Raw genomic sequence first — 25,391 nt, 5'->3', positions numbered from 1 at the left:
AGTGCCATAAATGACTGGCAAGTTTTTTTCAATATTTATCAAGGATTCCTCTCCTATAACCTCAACAGCGCCGCAAGCATCTTGTGACGTTGTGTTAATTCATGATGACAAATACTTGTAAAATTCGATTACATAATTTGCCTTCTTCCGTTCACATTATTCAGGCAGGGAACTTACAGAAAGGAACATACCTATTACGTCTACTACAGCACTGGTAAGTAACCATTTACTAGTTACTTCTTACCGAAGTCAGAACACATAAGCGCCCCCGCAGGGGGATGCAAAGAAGGTCAATAACCCCTCGTCGAAAATGAAAAAATAAAATGCTTACTTCATCATCCTATGACTGAGAACTTTGATTTTTCACAAACGCGATAAAACCGCATACTGTTCATTGTTGTAAAAAAATAGTGTTTATGTAAGTACAGTGGCATGTTCCAAACTCAGTTTTCATGCATTCGATATCGCGATATAACGCGAATTTGGCATAATATGCGAATTTTGGTCTTTTCACGAATTTAATCACATTCCGACATATTAACATTGAAAAACGAAGAATACCGCGAACATTCAACATTTCTTTTGTTTTAGGCTTAAGAATAAAATGTACCATATTTATACGTGCATAACGTGTACTAGCGTAAGATGGTTGGGCATAGGCAGTGGCGTGTCCAAGGGGGGGCATAACCCACCCTTTAGCCCAGTATTTTTTAAAAAAAAGAACTTGAAAGGCAGGAAAGGATAGCAAAATGAGAACTAACTACTAAAAAAGTATACGTAGCCCCCATTTCGAAAATCCTGGGTACGCCACTGAGTATAGGATGCTAGGATACGTGAGCAGAATTAGAAAATCATATTTGCATAAATTTGGATGAGTGTTTTAATCTCCGTTCGTTTTCCAGGTTGGATATATAAAGGTGAATCCATTGTACAGAATGGTTTCAAAAGACAAATGGAAGGATTACTACCCGTTCGTAAACTTCTTATTGGTGCTGCTGGTGGTGCCAATCATAATCCTCATGGCTCTTTACTCCTTGCTGCTCGCTCTGACGTCCATCGTCCTGACAACCTATGACTTCCTTGCCCTCGCTTATGCAGCGTGGATTTGGTACGACAGGGAGACTCCACATCGGAATAGCAGGAGGTAGGTGATTGAAAGATATTTACGCCTGACGCCCACTGAGACGCGGCAACATAACGGAATTGACGCATTTCCGGCGTCTCAGTGGGCGATAACCTTGAAGATAATGTGCAGACTTCTGGCAGGGAAATTCCCTTCGTTTCCCTGTAGTGGGCGTTACACCATTTGATTTCAATAGAAGTAGACAACAGAAATTCTGTTGCTGCGTTTCGCCGAGTCTCCGTGGGCGTTGAGCTTTACAGTAATTGTAGAGAGATGGAAGATTTATGGCACAAAAATCGCAGCTCGGTCGTGGGTTCGATTCCCGCCACGGCATGACGAGAGAAGAGATATTCACTCGAAATGTGTTAGAATAAGAAGAAAGTAGAAGCAATAGAAAAGAGGCACTTAGAATAAACGTGGTGCAAGTTCAAAACATTTTCCAAAAACGTTTCGAATATGTTCGTCACAATGATGTTTCGTAGGACTAGTAAAACAAACGAGGGGATAGCGACAGCAACTTGGATTTATTGATTGATTTAGTTTATTTCGCTTCGCTTTTCTGCCACTTTGTCTAATCGCGAATATGGGGATGAATGATGATGATGAAATTTAGGAATGGACGCTCACAAACACGCATGTCAAGGTCGGATTCGAACTCGGGACCCCTGGCGTCGTATCGAGATGTGCTAACAATTCTGCCACGGAGGCCGACAATTCTAACAATTGGTTTGTTTGTTTGAATTGTTGTGTTAAGTCTACTTTATGAACAGAAAGGCTAATCGGGTCTGGACCTACAGTTTAAAGTGGGATCCGAACCACTGTGCAATGCGCCTCCATCGGGATTGAAACAATTAAAATGTGTTGAAAATAGTGATTAATATTAGTGTGTATTAATGACATTCCACTCCAATTATAAGCATCAATTTACCACAGTTTGCTTTCAAATATTTAAAAAATAAATCAGAATATTAAAATACCTGTTATAATAACAAAATCCAATTTTTTACATAATATACACAGAGAGAGAGAGAGAGAGAGAGAGAGAGAGAGAGAATTCTCCGCCCCCTCCCTCTATTTCTCACTGTCTCCCATCTCTCTCTCTCTCTCTCTCTCATGTATATTAGTACAAAAACAATGGAAACTTAGAATTTTGCATCTTTAGACTCCGACACGACATTATTGCGGACCCAGTGAACCATCAAAACGTCAGATACAAAAAGTACCAGTAAATAAATAAATATCCATCTTTTCAGATTGGAATGGGTGAGGAATCTATCGTGGTGGAAATACATAGCGGAATATTTCCCAGTGAAACTAGTGAATACAGCAAATCTAGATCCGTCTAAGAACTACCTATTCTGCTGCTATCCTCATGGAATCCTTCCGACAGGCATTTGTTTAGCTATGTCGACAAACGCTCTGGATTTCGAAGGGACCTTTCCTGGATTCAATCCCTGTGTCGTGTCCAGAACGGAGGTCTTCTATCTTCCTTTCCTACGGGATCTATTTCTTAGTTCTGGTGAGTTCCCTACTAGAATTTACTGATCTACAACCAAGGTGTGTATATACAGGTTGGTTAAACAGGCATTTTTTTGTGACGTAGAGTGCCTATTGGCTTATCGATTTTTCAGGGACAGTTCAAAGGATGGTAGAATTTCATTTGTTATAATTAAATTGTTGCTAGATGTTAATTATTATTAATAAACAACTTTAAATTATAGCAAATAAAATTTACTCTCTATGCAATTTGTATGCAATATCAGCTTATATATTAATTATTTTAACCATAAATATATTGTTAGATGCTTTACTTTTCTACAACTTTTGGCTGATCGCGAAGATGTTGTTAATTAGATTATACAATTAGTGCAAAATATTTGCTAAACCAATGCGTGTGCTAATCTATTCCCAGGTGGCTATGCCAACTCAGAAAAGGGTCTCACTCGGCTGCTGCGGAGGGAGTCTGGAGGGAACATTGTCGCTCTGCCGCTTGGAGGCGCTGATGAAATTCTCAACTGTCGTCCAGGAGACAACACGATCATCCTGAAAAATCGAAGAGGTTACGCGAGAATTGCTCTTAAAACAGGGTAAGCTATTCCTTAAATAAACTTCTTGTCATTTCGTGTAAATTGTTCACGACAAAGAAGCGAAAACATTCAGGCATCCATTTTGTACGGCAAGCGAGATACAAATTGCACGTTTGTTTTCAAGACAGGGTGAGTTCATTTTAATTACGAGAATAAAGTAAAAACTTTCATGCGTCCATTTTGAACGGCAAGAAAAATACCAATTACACATTTGTTCTTAAAACAGGGTAAGTTCTTTCCTAAATAAATTCAACGAGGTTTCGTATGGGTGGACGGCGTTTGTTTAAGCTGTAACGGTATATTTTGTGTTTTTTAAGCTGATTCTCAGCAACATACACATTATACACTACCATACATTTTTGAATCCTTGTCCCGAGGTTCAAAACTTGCAGTACCTGAAGTTCTGTGGATGCTAGTTTAGGCAATAGACACGTACCTCTTTAAATTACAACTTAACGCCCATTTCCTTTTAGATATATATAGGTTTATTCATAATATATTTACAGAAGTTAATTCTTGGCCGTTATTCGCAAAATTACATTCCGGTGTACCCTGTCCCCCCTTCCCGAAGAGAGTGTGTAGACTCGCGTAGCCACTGGCTCCACGAGTAAAAAAAAATATAACCCTCAGTACCAAAAAAGGTGGCTGAAGGTATGTGTGCTGTGTACCCGGTTTCCCACATGAAATAAACTATTGGAATAATGTGAAAAGAGCAAGTGTGTGTATTAAAAGAAAGAAAGAAAGTTAAAATATCCGCCTATTCATATTATCAAGAGAAGTCTTCGTTTCGCCCCATAGAGAAGAGACACCTCTTTACCTCGCCGTATCGCACCAAAACATCTGAGCCCGACTGCTGCCTTCCCTTCCTTTTATAGGCCCCGCTAATGACCTAAACCGTTACTGGAAACTTACCGCTCCCCAACGGCCAAGAACTCAAACGTACAGGACATAGACATAGGCATACACAATTTATAACATAAAAAAGGATCCAGTAATGATCGCATCATTACATAGTCCCCCCTTCCTGAAGAGAGAAAAATCAAAGTTCTGTAACCTAGAAAAATAATAATAATATACACAATACACTTGTCCGCAGTTTCTGTTCACTACAAACACACTTTCATTAGGTCACACGACACTGACAGTCAATGTTCACTCTAATTTTGTCCACAAGTGTACTTCGAGATCTGCGTTCTTCCCTCAGCACTGGAGCTGGTTAACCCACGTCGATTCTTACCCACTCAGCATCTCTTCCATCCTTCCTCCTGGACCAATTAGGGACAGTCTCCTGGAAATCCATCCAAGTCACCAAGGCTGCTGGTTCGACTCCCGGCAACGCCACTGCTCTGCGCTCCTGCCGAGATCGGAAGACACCGCTTCGACCAGGTTCCACATGAATGGGTCTAAGTGGCTCTACATCCGGAGATGTCACTGCTATTCACTGGATTTTCTCACCACCGAACTGCGGCTTCTCGACGAAAATACGCGGTAAAAGAATACGCACTAACTTTGCGTTACTTTTGTTGACTGCGGAGCGAAACGTTTGCACGAGTAGGTGCGAGGTATCAGAGAGAGAAAATAAATGAAAGATAAAAAATAAAGAAAAGATAGATAAATCCCTATATACAATATTTACAAAAATCCCCTTTTGAAATTAGATCAGAATCTGTTTCTCAGCTTGTAACGCATCTGGGGTACATCTTCATTCTCGTCTTCTGGAGAAGATACGTGCGCTCCCTTCGCTGAATTTTGCCCGGCTACTTTCTTCGCGAACTCAGGCGGCGAAGAATAAGGTTTTAACTGATCGCTGTTGGCTCTCAATATTCTTCCGTCCTCGCTGTGTTTTAGTTTGAAAGTATTTGCCGAAGTTTGCTCAACAATTGCGTGCGGTCCAGAGAACTTCCCCGAGAGTTTACTAGTTACTCCACGGGCCTTATCAGAGAGAGGATGTTCCTTAAGCCAAGCTTTTTCCCCCACCTTAAACGTGCACTTGCGGCGTTTCTTATCATATACTTTCTTCTGTGCATTATGCATGCGCTCTTGATTGTTGCAAGCTATCTTCTTGGCCTCTTCTATCCTGAATTTCGTTTCTTCCACGAATTCCAAGATGTCCTCCTGTCTGATTTCAGGTCCTTGAGGCAAAGCGTCCCTGGCCTTCTCGAAAGGACCCCTCACAGAACGTCCAAAATGCAAATATGCTGGACTGAATGTGGTCGTGTTGCAAACTTGGGAATTCAGTGCAAACTGCACGTACGGTAACGATGACGCCCACTCGTTGTGCGACGAAATTAGTGTGGAAAGAGCACGTTTAGTTGCCTTTACGTAGCATTCTGCGAGATTGCCCTGCGGGCGATATGGAGAAATTCTGATCTGCTTGGAATCAAACATCTTCATCATCTGTTTCCACATTCTGGAATTGAAAATGCTTTGATTATCAGTGGAGATTCTCGGGTAGAATCCATGGATCGAGAATATATCCAGTAATTGTTCTAGCACAGATTTCGCAGTCACAACGCGAAGAGGGCGCAAGATAGTAAATCTGCTAAAACTATCAACGCATACTAGAACGTATTGGAAATTTCCCTTTTTCGAACGAACGACTGGTCCCAGAATGTCACAGTATAAGTTCTTGCCAACTTCTGTTTCCTTATTACTTGCCATGAAGCCTTGCTTCTTAGTAGTGTCCCCTTTAAATACACAGCATGGTTGGCACGACTTACAGTATTGAATAACGTCTTTTGTTAGGCCTAACCACGTGTATTGTTCTCTGACCTTTGCTAAAGTTTTTAATCTTCCAGGATGAGAAGCGAATGCACTATCATGCAAGGACATAAGAATTTGCGCACGTAGAGAAAGAGGTGCCCATATTTTGCCAGTTCCTTTCTCTTTGTACTTTTCTGCAGGCAAATTTCTCCTAAGGATTCCATCATCGTCGAAATACGAAGATTTGGCCAGTGTCTTCAACTTTTCCTTGTACATCTTCGTCCCTTCCACCTCCTCGTTCCTAACAGTCTTCGCTAAGTCTGCAAGAAAATTATCTTTCATTTGCTCTGAAATGATTGAAGTGGTGTCCAGAAGCCTGCTCGGATCCAGCGGTTCGTGTTCTTCATTCCCCTCGGCCACGGAGAAAGGCAACAATGAAAAGCCCTGCATCTTTTCACTTTTAGAGAGACGAACCTTGGGTAGTTTGATCCCTCGAAGCAAATTTTCTCGTCGTTTCTTCTTTATTTGCTTCGCGCTTTGTATAGTGCACAAAGCACTGAGGTCAGCAACTGGTTTCTGTGCAATATCTGACGAATCGATCACAACTCCGTCTTCCATCTCGAATTTTACGTAGCCTTCATCATTTTCATCTTCCAGGGGGAATGTTTCCTGCGCTGCGGGTAACCCGTCGTACTCAGACGGATGGGTGTTGCATACTTCATTTCTCGATAGAAAGTCTACCAGGTTTAGCTCTCCTTTCACGTATTTGATGAGCAGAGGGTAGCGCGAGAGACGAGCTGTCCACCTTGACATCTTTGCGCTCTTGTTTTCAGTACTGAATATCGTGGTCAGAGCACTGTGGTCAGTGAAAACTTCCACTGCCGGAGCGTGGCAGATGTACTTGTCGAAAGTCTCGACTGCAAGGAGCAAAGCGAGGAATTCTTTGTGCGTTGTGCTGTAGTTCTTCTGGGCTTGTGAGAACTTTTTACTTCCAAAGGATACAACATGCAGTTTCCCCCCTTGGTCCCTCTGTCCTAGTAAGAAACCGGCGCAGTTATCGCTCGCGTCGCTGTAGATGACGAACGGCTCATTCAGTACGGGAATGTACAAAGAAACGTTATTCTTTACAGCTTCCTTCAGTTTGGTCAGGCACTCTTCGTGAACATCCGTCCACCGAAAGCGAATTCCCTTACGTAACATGTCAGTGAGAGGACTCGTCAACTCTGACATGTGGCTAATGTGACCTTTCAGAAATCCGAAGAATCCTAAAATGCTCTGGAGTTGCTTCACATTCTTCGGAGCCCTTATCTGGTCCAAATACTCAATCTTGGATGGGTGGCACATCACTTGCTTGTGAGAAATTCTGAAACCCAGGTAATCCACTTCCGAAGTAAAAAGTTGGGACTTCGATGGTGAAAGTGTTAAGTTCGCCTTGTGTATTCTCTCCAAAACTTCTTTCAGCGCGAGCAACAATTCTCCCTCCGTTTCTCCATAAACCAAAATGTCATCGTAAAATGCAATGCATGAGACACCCTGCAGCTCTCCAAGGACAATATTCATCAGTTTCGCCAGTGTGTTAGGAATCATGCTCAATCCATAGGGACATCTCAAATAGCGAAAGATTCCTCGTGAAGTGTTGAATGCCGTGTATTGGCGTGAGTTTTCTTCCAATAAGAGCTGGCCAAAAGCGTTTACCAAATCTAATTTACAGAAATATCTAGCCTTGTCTAATTTACTCAAAGATTCAAACATATCCGGGACTTCATTCCTAGATTTCTTTGTTACTGCGTTTGTCTTTCGAGGATCCAGGATCACCTTGTATTTATCCCCTTTCTTGATTAACAACGGTGAATTAATGTAATTAGATTTGCAGGGCTCAATGAAACCCCCAGCTAACAGCTCATCGATACAGTTATCCATTATTTCTTGCTTTTCTGGAGTCAAAATACGAAGCTTAGAATAGAATGGTGTCCTATCGGTTAGTTCTATTTTGTGCTGTAAGATGTGTGTAACGCCAGGTTTTTCAGAAAAGACGTTACTGTAGATGTTTAAAATATCTGCTAATTTCTTCTTTACTTCTGGTGAACATTCTGCACGCTCAATCAATTCTGCTATTTCGGGACGTCTTTGGCAATGTCCCATCGTCGCGGTTGTTGCATCAGATGTTTCACTTTTTCCCATCGTCGCGGTTGCCGTCGCGGTTGCCCCAGCTCCAACCTCCACAGTCGACGTTATCCCCTGCAGACTCGGAAGACTCATTCCCGCTTCCCTCTTCTCCGCAGAAAACAAATAGATGACGTCACTGTCTGCAAAGCTGTAGCCTTCCTCTTTCAAGTGCAGAGATAATCCGGCTTGCCTTATGAACCCACGACCTGCGATGAATCCCTTGAAACAATCGCGCAAAACGACGAATTTATGCCTAAGTTTCACCCCATTCAAATGTACAGTAAGATACATTTCCCCACATGATTGTACAGAGCCTACTGCCAAAGAAATATTGATACGTTTATTGTTAATCTTATTTCCTTGTTTTTCCAGTTGTTTTGCTATCTCTAAATTTACAGTGCTCACAGAGGCCCCTGTGTCTACGAATAAGGAGAAGTCCTTTCCATTGATTTTACAGGGGACTAACGGCTCTTCGTCGCCAGAAGTGAAATTCCTGCAGTTGCGTATCTTCCTACTCCCCCCTTTGTTTTTCTTCCACGCAGCGCCTGCTACGATGGCGGTGTCGCTCTGTTCGGGCCTAACGAGTTTTTTGGAGCAGTACACATGGCGGCTTTGTGGTCAAGACCGTCACACCGAAAACAACGGATCCCCCTTCTCTTCGTCGGTTCTTCTGCTCTCGACGGGGTCCCAACATTCCCTGAAAAGCTTAGCCGGTTGACCAGTCCAGGATTTATGGCGCTCATTGATACTTCTGTTCCCACGCGGCCGAAAGTGTTCATTGTCCCCGCGGCTGCTAATTGCCTTGTGCCACTCGCTGAAGTCGGCATGGCAGACAGATGCGGCGAACTGTTGTCCCTCAGTTCTGGACAATAGTACAGGGCTTCTGAATACAATCTCTTTTGAATGTCCATAGAATGGGTTTCCAAATCTTTGATTGTTGCGAATGTTCTGTTGTACAAGTGTGTTCTGAATTTAGGATGGGAAAATTTCAAAACGTGCTGGATGACCTCGTCTTCTGTCCCCCGTTTCTCCCTCATTGCGAAAAGCTTCCTGGTGTGTCGAATAAATGCAAGAAGAGACTGGTCTGGTGACTGGTAATTGTTCTGAATGATCCTTGCTATTTCCGAGTCGTAATCGACACTAAAGAATTCTTCCAAGAACGCCTTCTCAAATTCCCTAAAAGTGCCGAATGGTCTCGAAAATCTGAACCAATCTGCAGCGATTTCCTTCAACGAAAGTGGCAAGATTCTATCTAAGAGAAAAGTATCCCCAATTTCCATGATTTCCTGATAATTGCGTAATTCATACAAATAATCGTGTGGACTTACATCGCCGACGTTTCCCTTAAAGATCGGAATGTTAATGTTGCTTTTTTCCAAGATTTTGCTCATTTTTTCCTCGCCGTTCCTTATCGAAGTTCCTTGTGTAACATTTAGAGAAAGTCTCTCAAGTTCCCCCACAATATCTTCCTCAGGCCTTCCCTCCAAGTTCGCATTGCCTAGCAACTTGCCAATGAGCTCCCTGTCTATTTGAATTGCCATTTTGTCTTCTGTTACTTTCTTTCCACTTCGCAATAACATATGCCTTCAGTACTTCTTACAAAAAATATCCCGACTATGAGCCCCCAGTATGTAACGGTATATTTTGTGTTTTTTAAGCTGATTCTCAGCAACATACACATTATACACTACCATACATTTTTGAATCCTTGTCCCGAGGTTCAAAACTTGCAGTACCTGAAGTTCTGTGGATGCTAGTTTAGGCAATAGACACGTACCTCTTTAAATTACAACTTAACGCCCATTTCCTTTTAGATATATATAGGTTTATTCATAATATATTTACAGAAGTTAATTCTTGGCCGTTATTCGCAAAATTACATTCCGGTGTACCCTGTCCCCCCTTCCCGAAGAGAGTGTGTAGACTCGCGTAGCCACTGGCTCCACGAGTAAAAAAAAATATAACCCTCAGTACCAAAAAAGGTGGCCGAAGGTATGTGTGCTGTGTACCCGGTTTCCCACATGAAATAAACTATTGAAATAATGTGAAAAGAGCAAGTGTGTGTATTAAAAGAAAGAAAGAAAGTTAAAATATCCGCCTATTCATATTATCAAGAGAAGTCTTCGTTTCGCCCCATAGAGAAGAGACACCTCTTTACCTCGCCGTATCGCACCAAAACATCTGAGGCCGACTGCTGCCTTCCCTTCCTTTTATAGGCCCCGCTAATGACCTAAACCGTTACTGGAAACTTACCGCTCCCCAACGGCCAAGAACTCAAACGTACAGGACATAGACATAGGCATACACAATTTATAACATAAAAAAGGATCCAGTAATGATCGCATCATTACAAAGCTCTTTCTTAAACAAACCGCAAGTAGTGTCGTATAGACTTACAAGTTTGATGAAAAATTGAAAACGTTCAAGCATCCATTTTGTACATCAAGGAAGATACGAATTGCACGTTTCTACAAACTTCATTTTCCTTGGCTCATGAACTGAAGTTTGAACTTTTGATGTATCTGGCGTATTTGCCATATTTAAGGCCTCTGACTTGCATCTATTCAAAATTGCCAACAATTAATTGACTCGGAGGACAAAACTTTGCTTGGAAGAGAGAAATGACACGGCCGTGAATGAATGAATGAGTTAAAATTTTGGGGTGCGTCGGCACGTGTGACCATTTTGCCCTCTTCGAAGTATACAAGGAAAAACCCTCTTATCTAAAACACCTTAAAGTTTAAAAGGTGTGTTGAAAAGAGCCCCTTGAGAAAGATTGAAAGTACAAGGCTATAAAGGGACCTGCATGGGACATACGCAACATATTAAAAGGTGTAAGGGTTACTAAAAACTTGCTCATAAACAGTGCAAGAGACCCAAAAAGCAAGAAACATTCTCCAAAAGGCTGACATCTTTGCCAACATGGATTATAAACAGTTGAAAGGATTAAAAGCTCGTCTGGGGAATGTAAAATCGGTACATTTAATAAGAGTATGCCGAATTCTTAACATAACATCACAGGGTCCAACCCTTGCAGCAAGTGACCATTGGTGTGTTCAATACGAAGCCGAGTTCAAATTACTTCTTCTCGACGGGAGGACGAGGAATGTCATGCACCAATGGTGGGCTTTAGACTTACGCGTCCCTTCTCTATTTCAGATCTCCTCTGGTACCAGTCTATTCGTTTGGAGAAACTGACATATTCAACCAATTACCAAATGCTAAGGGGTCCCTCCTTCGCTTGATCCAAGACAAGGTGAAGCAGCTGCTTGGTTTCCCTCTGATCTTCTGCTACGGATATCTACCCAATGGAACACCAATGCCCTACTTTCCATCAAAAAGGCCGATTACTGTTGTTGGTATGTATGCACGGTTGAATATAGGGAGGACGATGGACGGCAAATACAAATACTGTGGAACCTACAATGCAACAGTGAATCCTTAGAGAGAAAAATCGTGGGAGAAAATTAATTCTATATTAGGCCTATGGAATTTTTTAAAGAATATTTTCATCTAGTAATTGTAGTAATTGTTAATAACAAAATACATTAACATGCCTTCAAAAGTTAACATTTCCTAGCACCCTTCAAAGCAAATTCGGACACTGTCTTGGACACTATTCGCAGCCTAGTGAACTAGCCTTTTATGAAATTGATCTTACAGTCCAAATGTTAGGTAATGAAGCTTAGAAATAATTCAGGATGCACAAACCAAATTATTAGTATCTACATGATACTTATTTGTTCTTTCTTGCAGTTGGCGAGCCTATTGAAGTACCCAAAGTGGTGGATCCCACACAAGAACAGATTGAAGATCTTCACAATAAATTCACTGAAAGTGTGCAGCAGCTGTTCGATACATATAAACTGAAGTGTTTATCCAACAAGTCGCCAAGATTGGTAATTACATAACACAAATGGCGTTGACAATGCGGAATATTACCATACTGCCAATGCACTATACCATGTTTATTCGTATCGTTTAAGCCTATTTAGCCCAAATGAAACATGGGAAGGTTGCGCGGCAAGAGGTGGTCTTGAGAAACGGCATTTTCTACCCTGTGTGTGTGATCCATTCAACTTGACGTCATCACGCAGTGGGAAGAAATCATGTAAACAGATTCGCGTGTGTTAAGGAAAGCGTATGAGAAGCATTCTTATAGAAAATTTGCGTTTCACCCCTTTACACATTTTCCACACTTTCTGTAGGGCTTCGGAAAAGGTAAAAAATGCACCTTCCTCATATGATCATGATAATCATACCTTGAACCACTTCAGCAAAGACCATACGCACAATGCTTACCGTCACGTTTTCAACTAAGGATCTCATCTCTTTGCCCGAAGTATGGCGCAATGAATTGTGGGGGAAGTTGTTCACTGAATATCATCCACTCATCTCGTGTTTTCAACATGATGATGAAGACTTACTTCAAGAGTGTTTATTATTGTTCTTATTACTTGTTCGTTTTTTTTATCTTATCCAGAGAGAACTAACGAAAATTCTGAGCTGCTAGACAAGGCAGGATGTTTTTTTTTAAAATCTTTTTTAGGGTAGTGCGAGAATGAAAAACTTTATATATGAAATTAATTCTGTATTTTTTTAAAAAACATTCCCCAAGATATTTCTCCGTTCCAGAGAAGTATTTCGTGAGGTGATGTAGTACAGTGGGATCCATGAGTATTACCCTGCAAATTGTCGATCACCATGTTCGTGGACTTTATTTGACCCAATAAGAGCTTCAAGAATTAAAAGAAAACTCAAAACAAGCTGTTGACAACTTCTGCACGAGCATACATAAAAATCCATCACTTAAAAACAGACAGGATCTAAGAGAAAAATTAATGAAAATACTCATGGACAATTTGCACGGTAATACTCATGGATCCCATTGTACAGTGGGATCCATGAGTATTACCGTGCAAGTTGTCCATCACCACGTTCGTGCACTTTATTTGACCCAATAAGAGCTTCAAGAATTAATAGAAAACCCAAACAAGCTGTTGACAACTTCTGCACCAACATACATAAAATCCAACGCTTAAAAACACACAGGATGTAAGAGAAGAATTAATGAAAATAGTCATGGACAATTTGCACGGTAATACTCATGGATCCCATTGTACATGTGACAAGTTGAATTAACAAATGTTGAAATCTCAATTAAATTATTGAATACACCGTTCATAATCTTTGCAGAGCATAGTATCACGTATTGGGTCGAATTTGTCAATTGCTCATCCCACTTCCGGGAACTAACATAAGTAATTCATTTTAAATGAGAATAAAGCAAAATAGCTTATTGTTTTGATTGTTGATAATAGAAATAATGTTAAATAGTATTGAAGCATAACAACAAAAGAAAATGAGCTCGAGAAATTTAGTGTAAAATGTATGAACCACGTCAGAATTTCATGGTTTCATATTATGCCTTTTAACCTAAAGAATAACTGGTTCTATGAGTTTGTACGTATATCTTCAAAGATATGATTTTGTATGAGAGATCACACAATATAAGCTTCATGACTAAAGCTTAACCCTAACATTCAAAGATTTTTCTTGAACGAGTTGAATAACAAAATAGAGTAACTATAACTAACCCCCCCCCCTTTTACACGTTAAATAATCAAAAACCTTTTCTAAAATATTAATACTTTAAAAAAGGAATGGATCTTGGGCGTTTGTTTTCAAACATTTAACTTCATTAACAATAACAATTACAAAAGTAACAACATTTACACCACAAGAAAGCAACAAAAACTTGAAACTCGGCCGATAAAGTAAGTAATGGGGAGGGGTGAAAGTCAGCGTTGCCAGTTCAATTTCTTACCTGCCGTCTACCCTTCGATGACGTAATCAATCAGTGTGTGAACTATTCAGCGAATGGACGTTTTCTAGTAATTTTGTGATTCATTTTCTACTTTTTTATTGGTCAACACATTCTGTTCACAATAAACGTTCTATAGTTACTCGTAAAATCTATTATGAACAATTATTGACTTTGATACTGGGAAAAATCATTTTAAAAAGTAGAAATGAAACAGAGTCACGACTTTCGCACTTTCGACGCTCGTGCACGATTCCCCCCCCCCTCAAGTGTTTCGCCCCTGGCGCAAATAATCATTTCAGGGAGAAATAGTGAGTAGAATAGAAAATGTCAGTGCCGAAATAATAATAATAATATAATAATAGGCATGTGTATGTATATTTATTTATTTACATATTACACATACAGTACATAAAAATTATGACCCTGTCAAAACCTCCACCGATTTTTGTTTCTGGGTACGCCCCTGTATCCAATCGAAACCACTGGTCAGCTATTCTTAGAAGAGGCGACACTTGCGCTACCTAACGCAAAGATAAATAAACAACCAAGATCTTAACGTTTCCTGCCTTTGATTTCCTTCTGTAGCTCAAGATTAATGGCTTCAGCGTGTTTTAAAGACGAGTAAACACAGACTCACATTATTGATAAGAGGTAAGTGTTCATAAGCTCTAAGTAGGACAATGCTTGTGTGCTATCTATAAGATAGAAAGCTCACACAATAAGCGAACAGGCTGCGTCCAAAAATAACCAACGGCCAGAAAAGTCTATTGTAAGGTCCACAACTTGTTGGCCGAGTGACAACGTTACTGTGCAAGGGGAACATCGAGAAAAATCGTCTCGGCTGCTTTGTTGAAAAAATGTGAGTAATTGTTCTGTGTAGCTTGTTTTTTTTTGTACATTATCACCAGCAATTTAATGATAGATTACTGTGTTATCTATAATATCTCTGAATGTTAGGAAAAGAATGATTAATATTTTCCGAGCTTATCATGCCATTGTGTTTAAATAAATAAAGCACGTGGCATACAATGATACAAGTTATAATTGAAGTGAATGTAGATTTCAATTGTCTTTTTCGTTCTTATTGGTGTTCTAAATGAAGACAATACAGAGGTGTTTGTGTCAGAGTTGGATAAGTTCAAAAAAAAAAAAAGTAGCCGGCCTCCGTGGCGGAGTGGTTAGCACACCGCCCTACGACGCCAAAGGTCCTGGGTTAGAATCGAGGACTGGGTATGGGTGTTCTTTGTGAGTGTTCCTTCATCAATTTCATCATCATGACTCATCTTTATCTTCGCCAGCGGCGGTGCCAGGATTATTCATCTAAGGGTGCTCAGGGGGTGCGGAGAGAAAATAAGGAAAACATGAAACAAGCATGCAACCAATCAAAACTGGGGGAGTGGAGCAAGGACAGTTTTTTTTTTCTCTTGGTAGATAAGGTTTGGCATAATGCGGGGGCAATAATAGCAAAAAGCGGGGGGCGGGCAACTGCACCCCTAATCGCCGCCACTGATTAACATAAATTACTGACTGAAATTAAATGATAGTATGTGTGAAATATATAACTTTAGATTGGTATTTATTATCCAGGGAGGCTGTGCCCCCCTTGCCTTCCCCCCCCCCCTGGACGTCCGTCTTATACTCCAAGAAAGTGGTCATACAGTGTAATGATTCAGATACACGTTGCAGTCTTATTGAACTATGTAGTGACATACAAAATAAAATCATCCTGCCCTTAAAAATACAAGTTTTGAACCTTTTCAATGTAACCAATGGAGGTTCAAAATACATAGTACGTAAGTGTTATATTGTTTCTTCCGTCTGCCACTTCAGGACCAAACGCGAAGTGCACAACAACTTTGTCTTTGTTAAAATCCCTTCTGCCGACCGCAGTATCCCAAACAACGAACTGTAAAATTTCTTCGTGAACATTGGGCCTTTTCCTAACAGCTTTTGAAAAAGCCTGAAGTGGTACGTTTACTAAATAGACATGTTACGTGGAACAAATACATAGAACGTATTAACAAGAAAACTACCCTTCACGTTACAACTCGCATATAATAATTTCCCAAGCACGACTTGGTGTTACCTTCAAAGCAACTGAAATGTTTGCTCCAGTGCGAGGAAGAACAAGTAGACGGAAAATCGACAATGAAAAAAAAAAACCATTACTCACATTAAGCTACAGGCAATTATCGAAAACCACAAACAGACAGACCACCTGAAGAAACAAGAGATGAAAAATGCATAACAATGCTGATGAAAGGAAAAAAACGACCGCAGATCTTTATGGAGGCTGACGTCAGCAGGGGTGCCCACAGGAGGGGATTATGACGCAGGCTGCGTCATGGTGATTTTTTTGGTGATTTTTCCCTTCAAATAATGTAAAATTCAACATTAATATATTTTTCCAAAATATATGTAAAAATTTTACACTTTAAATGCACCATATTTAATCAATTAGATAAAGAAAAGAAAGTGTTTAAGGGCATTATGGAAGGAGGGCGGGGGAGAAATATCCAACTCTTACATATTACGCCTTTATTGAGACGTGGGTTCTGGAGGAGATTCTGAATCAAACGTTGGGGGGGGGAGGGGGTATCCAACTCTAGGTCTTAGATTATGGCATCGAAATGTTGGTGGTAGAATTGAGTATTAATATGAAGCTCTTGATAAAGTGTTAAATCTTACATTGTGAGGGGATTTCTGTAGTGGAGAGAGAGATCGAACATTAAATTTTGGAGACTGTATTTAGCGATATGGTATCCACACGTTTTCAACCCCAAACGTGCCAAAAGAGAAGCTGGAAAAGACCTAAATCTCTCGACTATAGAATGTTCTTTCACAGAGGAGCTTCTTTATCCGTTCTTTTGCTGCCCCTGTTGCGGTCTCCCGTTTAGACAGAAATCTGTGACTTTGACGTCATCATACACATTCCTTCCATATCTGCATCAAAGGGGAACAGTTCCTAAGTTTTGGGAACGAAGGGAAGTTTTATTCCTTCCGCTGGGGGTGGAATGTACGGTAGGCACTATGATTGAATATTGTATAATATAAATATCTGTATCATCAAAACTAATGTGTAGTATGTAATAAGGAATGATGTCAACAGCAATTAACACTTCAAGAGATATTTTAGAAGATACTATTTGTGTGATATTTCTAAATTTTATATTAACTTAATGATCCCCCCCACACACACAAATAATTTATTGTCATATAACACTGTTAAACTTTTGAAAAATGGACTTGGTTTACAAACCCACCCATGATAACCCGTGAGCCCCCCCCCGAGATCAATTCTAAATAACTACGGGCCTGCATCTCTTTTAACTTTAAGGTAGTAAGGGTTTTAGATAAGGGGATTTTTCCATGGTGCGAAATCACTGCAGATTGGTGGGGGAGCAGACCGACGCACAATATATATATATAATTAAATTTGTATCAATTATTACATAATCAAATTATATTATAAAATATACAATGTATTATATCACTGTCCTTCAATCAAAATTCGATTACAAATTGAAGATTTAAACATACTACTAATGCTATGAACAATGATTTGCGTGACTAGGGGGAGGGGCGAGAATTAAAACACATTAAGAAGATAATAGTTTCCTACATAAAATTGACAAGTAAATCGTATTACATGTTTTATTAATATATCTATATACTTTGCGGTAGCTGACGAAAGGCGATGAGAAATGGAGAGAAAATAACAAGTCTGACTAATTTCTGTGTTCTTGGGATTGCTGGGTTCAGTGTCCTTAGAGATGAGGCTCTCTGTTGTCTCTGTTCTTTGTGTATGTTTTCGATATTATTCCAGTAAAAGTATATTCCACTCCCAAACTAATCGTTCATGCGTTGTTGGAACAAAAACTCTCCCCTGGAAAAATTTGGTGAGGGGGAAATTTCAGGACAAGATCGCTGGTAGGATAATTCCCCCTGCTCCCCCCTCCGGGATTTTTCCCTAGACATCTGAAAAGCCATAGCTATTGGGATTTGGAGGAAATGCCAGACTCCACCTCAAGATCAAAGGAGATCAGGTCTTATCTCTTCCCTCAGGGTGCAAAATAGCCATACGTGACGAAGTACCCTTCCATTTTAACTCAATCAATCGTGAATATTAATCAGTGTGTTTCTGAATGGATATGAGTATCTGTTAAAAGTGGTACTAGCTTAGCCTAATAGTTGATTAATAAGTTTACAATATAAATAATAATAGTCAAACTGCGTCCCTAAAAATGTTCTTGCTATAACCTGACAAGTTAAGTCGATATGCGCAGATCGCTGCGGAGCACTTCCTATTACGTCATCCTCCCCACCACTCTTCTACGTACTGGTTTGGCCTTGAGACTACGAGTGGTGCCAGCTCAGCAAAATTAAGCTAAAACAAATATGACAAACTATTTTAACTGTGTAGATTGACGATGCCGGCTCATATCAGTTTATTAGTGGTTCATTTGATTTAATCCGGGTCTTTGAAAATGCGTGCGGTGCGCGGATCGTAAACTGTAGTATTACGCACGCGCGTTAAGGTTTATAACGAAGAGAAACTTCTGGGCGAATGACTTCATTTTCTGAATGCGACGTCGAGCAGTGGCCTGTTTTTGTTTTTTTAAAGCCGAGTGGGGTGGCGGTTATTTTGTTTATCGTACAACAATCGCTACGAGAAGGCAATCTGATAACACGCTTGCCTGTGTTCTTTTTTAAAGCATTGAAATGTTCTTGCTCTTTACTCTTGTCTGCATATTTTTGAAATGCAAAATCAAATCATGCCGGGTCCAACGAAATCCACAATCTGCTCTGGAAAGCCCCTTAGAGGACAGGCCAGATAAATTGTTTACAATGATGCAACATATTTGCGAAATCAGGAGGAGTTACATAAAATGGTTTCTCAAGTTTTAAAAGAATTGGATTGGATTGATTTGTTGTTTCAAGTCCACTTTATGCACAGTAAGGCTAATCGGGACTGGACCTACAGTTTAAAGTGGGATCCGAACCACTATGTGCCTCCACCGGAAATCGAACCCGGGACCCCTTGATTACAAAGCTACGACGCTACTACTGCGCCAAGTTTTAAAAGAAGGAAAAAGAGTCGTTGGCGAAAGGTGAGCTGAATTTCATTTCTGTACTACCACAGGTAGAAAACAGACCAGGAAAAAGCGAATACAAATTTCGTTGAAAATCCTCAGACCATTCCGCTCCCTCCAGGTTGCAACACTGCGAACCAACGTCGCTGCGGAGAATGGAGTGGGGAAATGTGGTGCGAGATGCGCAACACATATTTGAAGCGTCTTGTTTTTAAACTTGTCAAGTTATACGCCCATGGTCGTTTTCCTCTAAGACTTTTTCTGCGAATTCCCTTCAGGCTCCAAGAGTTGTTTGATTTCTTGTTTATTGCAGAATGGTGAGCGAAGCCTGTGCTGTGTGCGCTAAACCTTCCAGCCAAAAGTGTGGTTCCTGCCATCTGGTCCACTACTGTTCCAGAGAGCACCAGAAGGAAGACTGGAAGAAGCACAAGAAGGTTTGTGGTCCTTTCAAGCTGGTCGAATCGCCCGAACTGGGGAGACATCTGGTGGCAACGCGAGACTTCCCTCCCGGAGAAATTATCATGAAGGAACCGCCCCTGGTCGCTGGGCCTCAGCAGTTCACCGTTCCGGTGTGCCTGGGGTGCTACCTGGTGGCAGACGGTACGCGCGAGTGCACCAAATGTGGATGGCCTGTCTGCAGCGTGGAGTGCGAGAACTCTTTGGCTCATAGAGGGGAGTGCGTACTGACGCAGCGACGTGGTTCCAAAGTGAGTATCAAGAACTTCTTTGAGATTCACCCGATGTACCAGTGCGTCACCGTTCTGAGGTGCCTCTACCTGCAGGAGAGCGACCTTGCATCGTGGGACAAGCTGATGGCGCTAGAGTCGCACTGCGAGAAGCGGAAAGGCACGGAAAGGTACGAGGCTGACAGAGTGGCCGTAGCTAAATTTATCAGAAGCTTCTTTCAGCTTGAAGACTTTTCGGAGGAACTAATACTCAAAGTGTGCGGCATTCTGCAGGTCAACGGACACGAGGTCCCCCTGAGACAACCACCGTTCATTGCTGTTTATGAACGGGTCTCCATGATCGAGCACAACTGTCGACCGAACTGCTCGAAAACGTTCACCAACGATGGACAAGTCGTTGTATTCAGCACCGTTCCCATATCAGCTGGCCAACACTTCTCCATATGCTACACGGATCCACTCTGGGGTACATCCAACAGGCGCCATCACCTTCAAGTATCGAAGTTCTTCTCGTGTGCTTGCGACAGGTGCAAAGATCCTACAGAGCTTGGTACGTACCTGAGCTCCATGAAGTGTCCCAAATGTCCAGAGAACTTTCTTCTTCCTGAAGACCCTCTGGACGACAAAAATGCCGTCAAATGCAACAATTGCGGGGAGCTTCTTGCGGCAGATAAGGTTCGGATCATCCTAGAGAATGTGGGGAAAGATCTCGTAGCTCTGAAGAAGGGGGACGTCAAGGCATGTGAACACTTTCTCAGCAAGTACAAGGACACCGTACTCCATCCAAACCACTACTACATAACCGACGTGAAGCTAGCACTCGCCCAACTCTATGGAAGGACAGTGAGCGGAGGCTTGCTGGAAATCAGCGATGAAGATTTGGGGTCAAAGATGAATGTCTGTCGACAACTGCTTGATGTTATGGATACACTAGCTCCAGGTAAGGACTATGGCCATTTCCGAAAGTTGCAAGACCGTACTTGAAGCGAATATCCTTCGAGAATGGTCTCGCAGTTCGGTCTTGAAGTCGTGGATTGGAAGTGAAATTCTTTCGAATTGCACTTTGACTGCAGCGCCAAATATAATCAGCAGATAAAACTAAGAACACGTTATTTTCCCACGTTATAAACACTTGTGTTTCGCTACAGAAATCACATAGCATTTTATAAACTTCTTTTACTTACATTTCCACACACTAGAACAACTACAACCAACATCTGGTTGACTTTCCACTTCCACAATTTCAAACAAATGAACAAGAGCAAGAGTCAAGTATTCAAGCCTACAACAATGCGTGCTACAGTCTCAATTGCTCATTTAATTGACACTTTTGATCTGCACTAGGTGGCATCACTTCTGATAAAACTGTACTTCAAACCTGCCATTTGGACCTTTCGGACAGAGCACATGAACCTTCTTATATGCTACCTTTTTTACCAGTGATGTGTCATAGACTATAAGTTTAAGTATGTATGGGTTGTTAACACGTAATCTACACATAAGTTACCTTGACATAGTTTACACTCTCTTTTATACACTAAAAATTAATTTACACATCACTTATCTGCCAGTTTTGACTAATTGTGACAATAAATATGAACAATGATTATGAACTTGATGAAGAGAGACACATAGGAACACCCACGTCCCCTCCACTCAACATGCTTGACCAGCCAGGCGACGTTCAATAATTTATTTTGAGACAGTCTCAGTGGTCTGGTGGTTCGAGTAAGGTACCATGAAACCATAAACGATTGATCCTTTCAGAGGACACCAAAATGTCAATCTCCCTTCCACGTAGTACACCCTGGACTGCATTTGGCAGACTAACGAGTCTCTGGTTTCTGGATTCACAGCAGTGTAACCCTCTGTGAGGCTAATTTCACTTGTGTATTGCCAGTATGAATGTTTCAGAACAATAACTTTAGTCCCAGAAAATCTGGTAAAACCTTCCATCTGAAACAGAGAGATCTAGTGAAGAAAGTGACACACGACTTAGAATGTAAGTAGCCAAGAATGATTCTGGTTTTGAACAAAAATGAAGGGTTTAGTATGCTATGTTGAATTGCTGATGTTTTGACTGGAGAAAATTCTTATACCAGAGAACTACCAGGAGGTTTGCAAGTTGATGACACAGTTTACTTCAAGTACTTTCCTCTAGTATTGGTAGAAGTGGAAAGGAGCTTCTCAATGTTCAAGTCTTTGTTAAGAGACACTCGGCAGTCACTTTGCTTTGAGAACCTAAGTATGTTCTTGGTAGTGTATTGCAATGGACTGGTGAAATGAACATGTAAGTTTGTTGTTAAAGAGCATTTTGAAAATTTTGCAGCACATTTTTTTTTTGTGATTTTTAGAACAGTATTTCATTTTTATATAGCATTTTCTGATATTTTGTCTGGTGCAGTCTAAAATGTCAGGCTTTGGTTTTGATTGATTTGCTTTATTCTACTTCGCTTTTTGTGCCACTTTTGACTAATTTGCAAAGATGAGGATGAGTGATGATATTATGAAATTGATGAATGGACACTCACAAACATCCATGCCCAGACCGGGATTCGAACCTGGGACCCCTGGTGTCATAGCTAACCAGTCAGGCTTTGGGCTCAGGTTACAGGACATGCTCTGGTTCGAGTCTCCTGGGGGAAGCGTAACAACATTTCTCCCGAGATTTCGGCCTGTGTATGGGACCGGTGGCCATCCACCATCGTGAGGAAATTGGGGAGCTGCAAATGAATAGCGTAACCCGGTCATGGAAACCAACAACAGCGACTGGGGTTCCTCGTGCTGACAACACATCACTCTGTAAGTAAGCAAGTGAGAGATCAGATGGGAGTGAGGTCGGCAGTTGGTCCTTGCTCTAAGGGGCTGATGCGACACACGTTATTATTTTCTGGTATTATATTGTGCATTAAAATCATAGCCTTAATGATTACCGTAAGAGTAAGATGAATTTGTACATTTACAAAATATATTTTTCTTTCTGTCATAATTGCCAGGCCTGACTAGGCTCCGAGGTATCGTCCTTTATGAACTCCAGGCAGCTATGGCAGAGGAAGCTAGGAGGAAGGCCACCAACAATGAGCTGGAGCCTGCATTGTTGAGGGACAGAATGCTGGTAAGAAGAAATCATTGAGTGCTTGTTTCGTACATCATTTATAATTATTCAAGAAGGTACACCAGTCTGCAATATATATTTTTAATTTTATTCAAACACTTCTGACTTTGTGGTAATGCACAAAATCTTTGTAGTGTGTCCAAAGAGGCATGCAAACAAGTCTTTGAACAGGTGTAAGTTCTGTACAAAAAGAGATATAGACATGGAACTTACCCTGGGTATTATCTTTTTCTCTCTGGATATTTTTGAATCATTAAACAAGAAAATCATGCTCTACATGAACGTCCAGTATATGAAAAAAAAGTTAGTAAAGTGTAAAAAACATGAATAAAATAGAGCTATGGAGTCACTTTGAATAATTTTCGATGTGTCTCGATGTATGTGGGTATTTATCGAAATGATAAAAGAACAATAAAATTTTACTTATGCATTACACATGATAATGGGGTTAATTGTGGCATATTCATAAAAAAGTTTTTTTTCCCTTTTTTTTAAAAATTTCGAGGTGTTACTTGCAACATTGGTCATGTCAGAGGACATTACCAAGTGCGACCAACATCTGGCTATGTTGTTCAATCAATACCCAGATGAAAGAAAACGAGTTGAAATTTATAGTACGAAAACTAACCTTTTTAATCAATCAATTAAAATTTTCTAACATTGTGGCTTTAACATCACAGATAAAAATGGCTGTGATGAAGAAATTCATTAGTTCAGTAGAGATTTCAGATTCTGTGTGATTTCCTTTCAGGAAGTAGAGAAGATCCTGAAAGAAGCGATCGACATTTTGCACCATGAGCCTAGCGAGTCTCCGGAAGGTCTGATGGCTGCGCAGGGAAAGAGGGACCTCAGGGAACTCCAATTCCTGTTACAGCAGCTCTATGCGACGCTCGGCATTTCCATACTGTGATGAATTTGTTCGTATCAGTAACCGTTTGCTCTCTTTCACGACTAATCAGAAACAAGTTCCAGCTAGTGAGTGTTAGTGTAGTCTTAATTTGGGGTTCAGCCGAAACCAGTTTGAACCAATACCTTTGCCCATCCCCCACGGATCATGTCATAATCCCCATAAAGCAGTGCTCGAAGTGAGGGGGATGTGGAGGGATTGTATCCCCCCCCAGCTAACAAAATTTTGCAAAGCATCCCCCCAGCCATCTCACTGTCACCCTGCCAAACCACTGGAGCATCCCCCTTGGTAAGGCTCAACCACCAAACATCCCCCCAGCTACTGGTTCCGATCAAAGAATGGACTTGGAAATTCTATTTTTAACTTTTCTGTCGAAAGCCAAGGAGGATCACATGAACCGCCAAACCAATCAGCTTTGTCCAGTTGTCGTGGTGAGGGGAAATTCTCGTGGTATTCTGCGTTGCCAAATTTTCCATTTAGAGTCGTGGACAGGTGGAACTCTCAGCAAGGCCAAGCACAGGGAAGCCTAATGGTTGCCGCAGCAGAGCAAGCAAATGGGTCTCCGATTCCATGCATCTCCCTGAAATGTGAGCGAAGAGGGCATGTTGACAGCAAGAGGTGTCGTGTGCAACTGGACACGACCTATAGCAATGACGCTTTTCTCCCTTGAACTGGAGACGGAAAGTCTGGGTTTACCCAAGTCCATTCTTTGGTCGGACGAACATTAGCAATGTCCACATTTTTTTGTAATTCATATTAAGTGGTGAAATAATGCAAATTTAGCACTTTGCACGATTATTTCTCACAAATTCTACCATTTTTGGCACATATTCTGGGGAAAAAAACACCACAAAAAATTAAAACTTTCAGCTACGTGAATTTGATGAGCTTGTTAACATTCTGGCAAAAATTGTATTTTATAAAACACGGTGGTCAGAAGCACCATAAAAAATTGGGACTCTTCATAGTCCTGGGTGACCCGATCCAGCATTCTCTGGAAAATTTGCATTGTTATTCGTTCATATTTACTATGTGCGAATTACTCACAAGATTAACAATATAAATGCAATTTTACTTATGTTTTTTGGCGAGTATGATATGTTTTCTTCAATTACGACGTTTCGAGAAATAACGTCTCTCTTCTTCAGGTTTCGGTGTTATAAGCAATTCATAAAGTCATAGCTTCGTCAAAATAGTTCTTCCATAGTCAACAGGATCAAGGGTTAGGTGAAATGCGAGCGGGGAAAAAGTATAGGAAGATCGATTACACACTGACAATTTACGTGCTTTAAAGTCATCGTTTACCTAAGTTAAAACCTATTATACAAACTTATTTGTCCTTCTGTATAAAAACTTATTTGTCCATCTGTATAAAAACTTATTTGTCCTTGGATTCCACATCCCCCCAGGAATTTTGCACGAGGCTTCGAAACGGGAAGATTTTGTACTGGATATGATGTAGTCGGGAGGGGATGGAGGGGAAATGATGAACAAAAAAACAGCCGGTTCGACTGCTTCAACACTCACAAGGGAAGCTCGTTGCAGACAACTTGACTGTGAAATAGTGAACGGTTTTTAGAATTTTAAAGGTTTTTACATTTTTAAATTTATACAGGACAAATAAGTTTGTATAATAGCTTTTAACTTACGTAAACGATGGCTTTAAAGCACGTAAATTGTCAGT

At 40.8% G+C, this 25,391-nt stretch overlaps 2 protein-coding genes across 3 annotated transcripts; both read left to right on the top strand.

Annotated features, from left to right (window-relative positions):
- The first annotated feature begins 117 nt into the window (after positions 1-117).
- LOC145997476 (2-acylglycerol O-acyltransferase 2-like) lies at positions 118-12,634 on the top strand. The gene is made up of 6 exons (XM_083134562.1): positions 118-214; positions 903-1,144; positions 2,377-2,642; positions 3,036-3,210; positions 11,239-11,438; positions 11,836-12,634. The coding sequence occupies exons 2-6, from the start codon at positions 936-938 to the stop codon at positions 11,988-11,990; spliced, it is 1,005 nt and encodes a 334-aa protein (XP_082990688.1). The 5' UTR covers positions 118-214; positions 903-935; the 3' UTR covers positions 11,991-12,634.
- Positions 12,635-14,372: 1,738 nt separating this feature from the next.
- LOC145997475 (SET domain-containing protein SmydA-8-like) lies at positions 14,373-24,856 on the top strand. 2 transcript variants are annotated; one of them, XM_083134561.1, is made up of 4 exons: positions 14,373-14,557; positions 19,313-20,625; positions 22,682-22,800; positions 23,552-24,856. In XM_083134561.1, the coding sequence occupies exons 2-4, from the start codon at positions 19,314-19,316 to the stop codon at positions 23,708-23,710; spliced, it is 1,590 nt and encodes a 529-aa protein (XP_082990687.1). In that variant the 5' UTR covers positions 14,373-14,557; position 19,313; the 3' UTR covers positions 23,711-24,856. The 2 variants fall into 2 exon arrangements, with proteins under 2 accessions (XP_082990687.1, XP_082990686.1); XM_083134560.1 differs by lacking the exon at positions 14,373-14,557 and adding an exon at positions 14,714-14,765.
- The last annotated feature ends 535 nt before the right edge of the window (positions 24,857-25,391 follow it).

This window comes from Lepisma saccharinum, chromosome 13 (genome assembly GCF_977018435.1).
Source record: "Lepisma saccharinum chromosome 13, izLepSacc3.1, whole genome shotgun sequence".
Lineage (NCBI taxonomy): Eukaryota > Metazoa > Arthropoda > Insecta > Zygentoma > Lepismatidae > Lepisma > Lepisma saccharinum.
Note: the sequence above shows the minus strand (reverse complement) of the source record. Positions and strands in the feature narration are given on the sequence as shown.

Excerpts from the sequence above, each read along its gene's own strand:
- LOC145997476 (XM_083134562.1), top strand. The coding sequence starts at position 936 with ATGGTTTCAAAAGACAAATGGAAGGATTACTACCCGTTCGTAAACTTC. Across the intron at positions 1,145-2,376 it reads CCACATCGGAATAGCAGGAG|ATTGGAATGGGTGAGGAATC; the intron begins GTAGGTGATTGA and ends CCATCTTTTCAG. Across the intron at positions 11,439-11,835 it reads AAGGCCGATTACTGTTGTTG|TTGGCGAGCCTATTGAAGTA; the intron begins GTATGTATGCAC and ends TCTTTCTTGCAG.
- LOC145997475 (XM_083134561.1), top strand. The coding sequence starts at position 19,314 with ATGGTGAGCGAAGCCTGTGCTGTGTGCGCTAAACCTTCCAGCCAAAAG. Across the intron at positions 20,626-22,681 it reads TATGGATACACTAGCTCCAG|GCCTGACTAGGCTCCGAGGT; the intron begins GTAAGGACTATG and ends CATAATTGCCAG. Across the intron at positions 22,801-23,551 it reads TGTTGAGGGACAGAATGCTG|GAAGTAGAGAAGATCCTGAA; the intron begins GTAAGAAGAAAT and ends ATTTCCTTTCAG.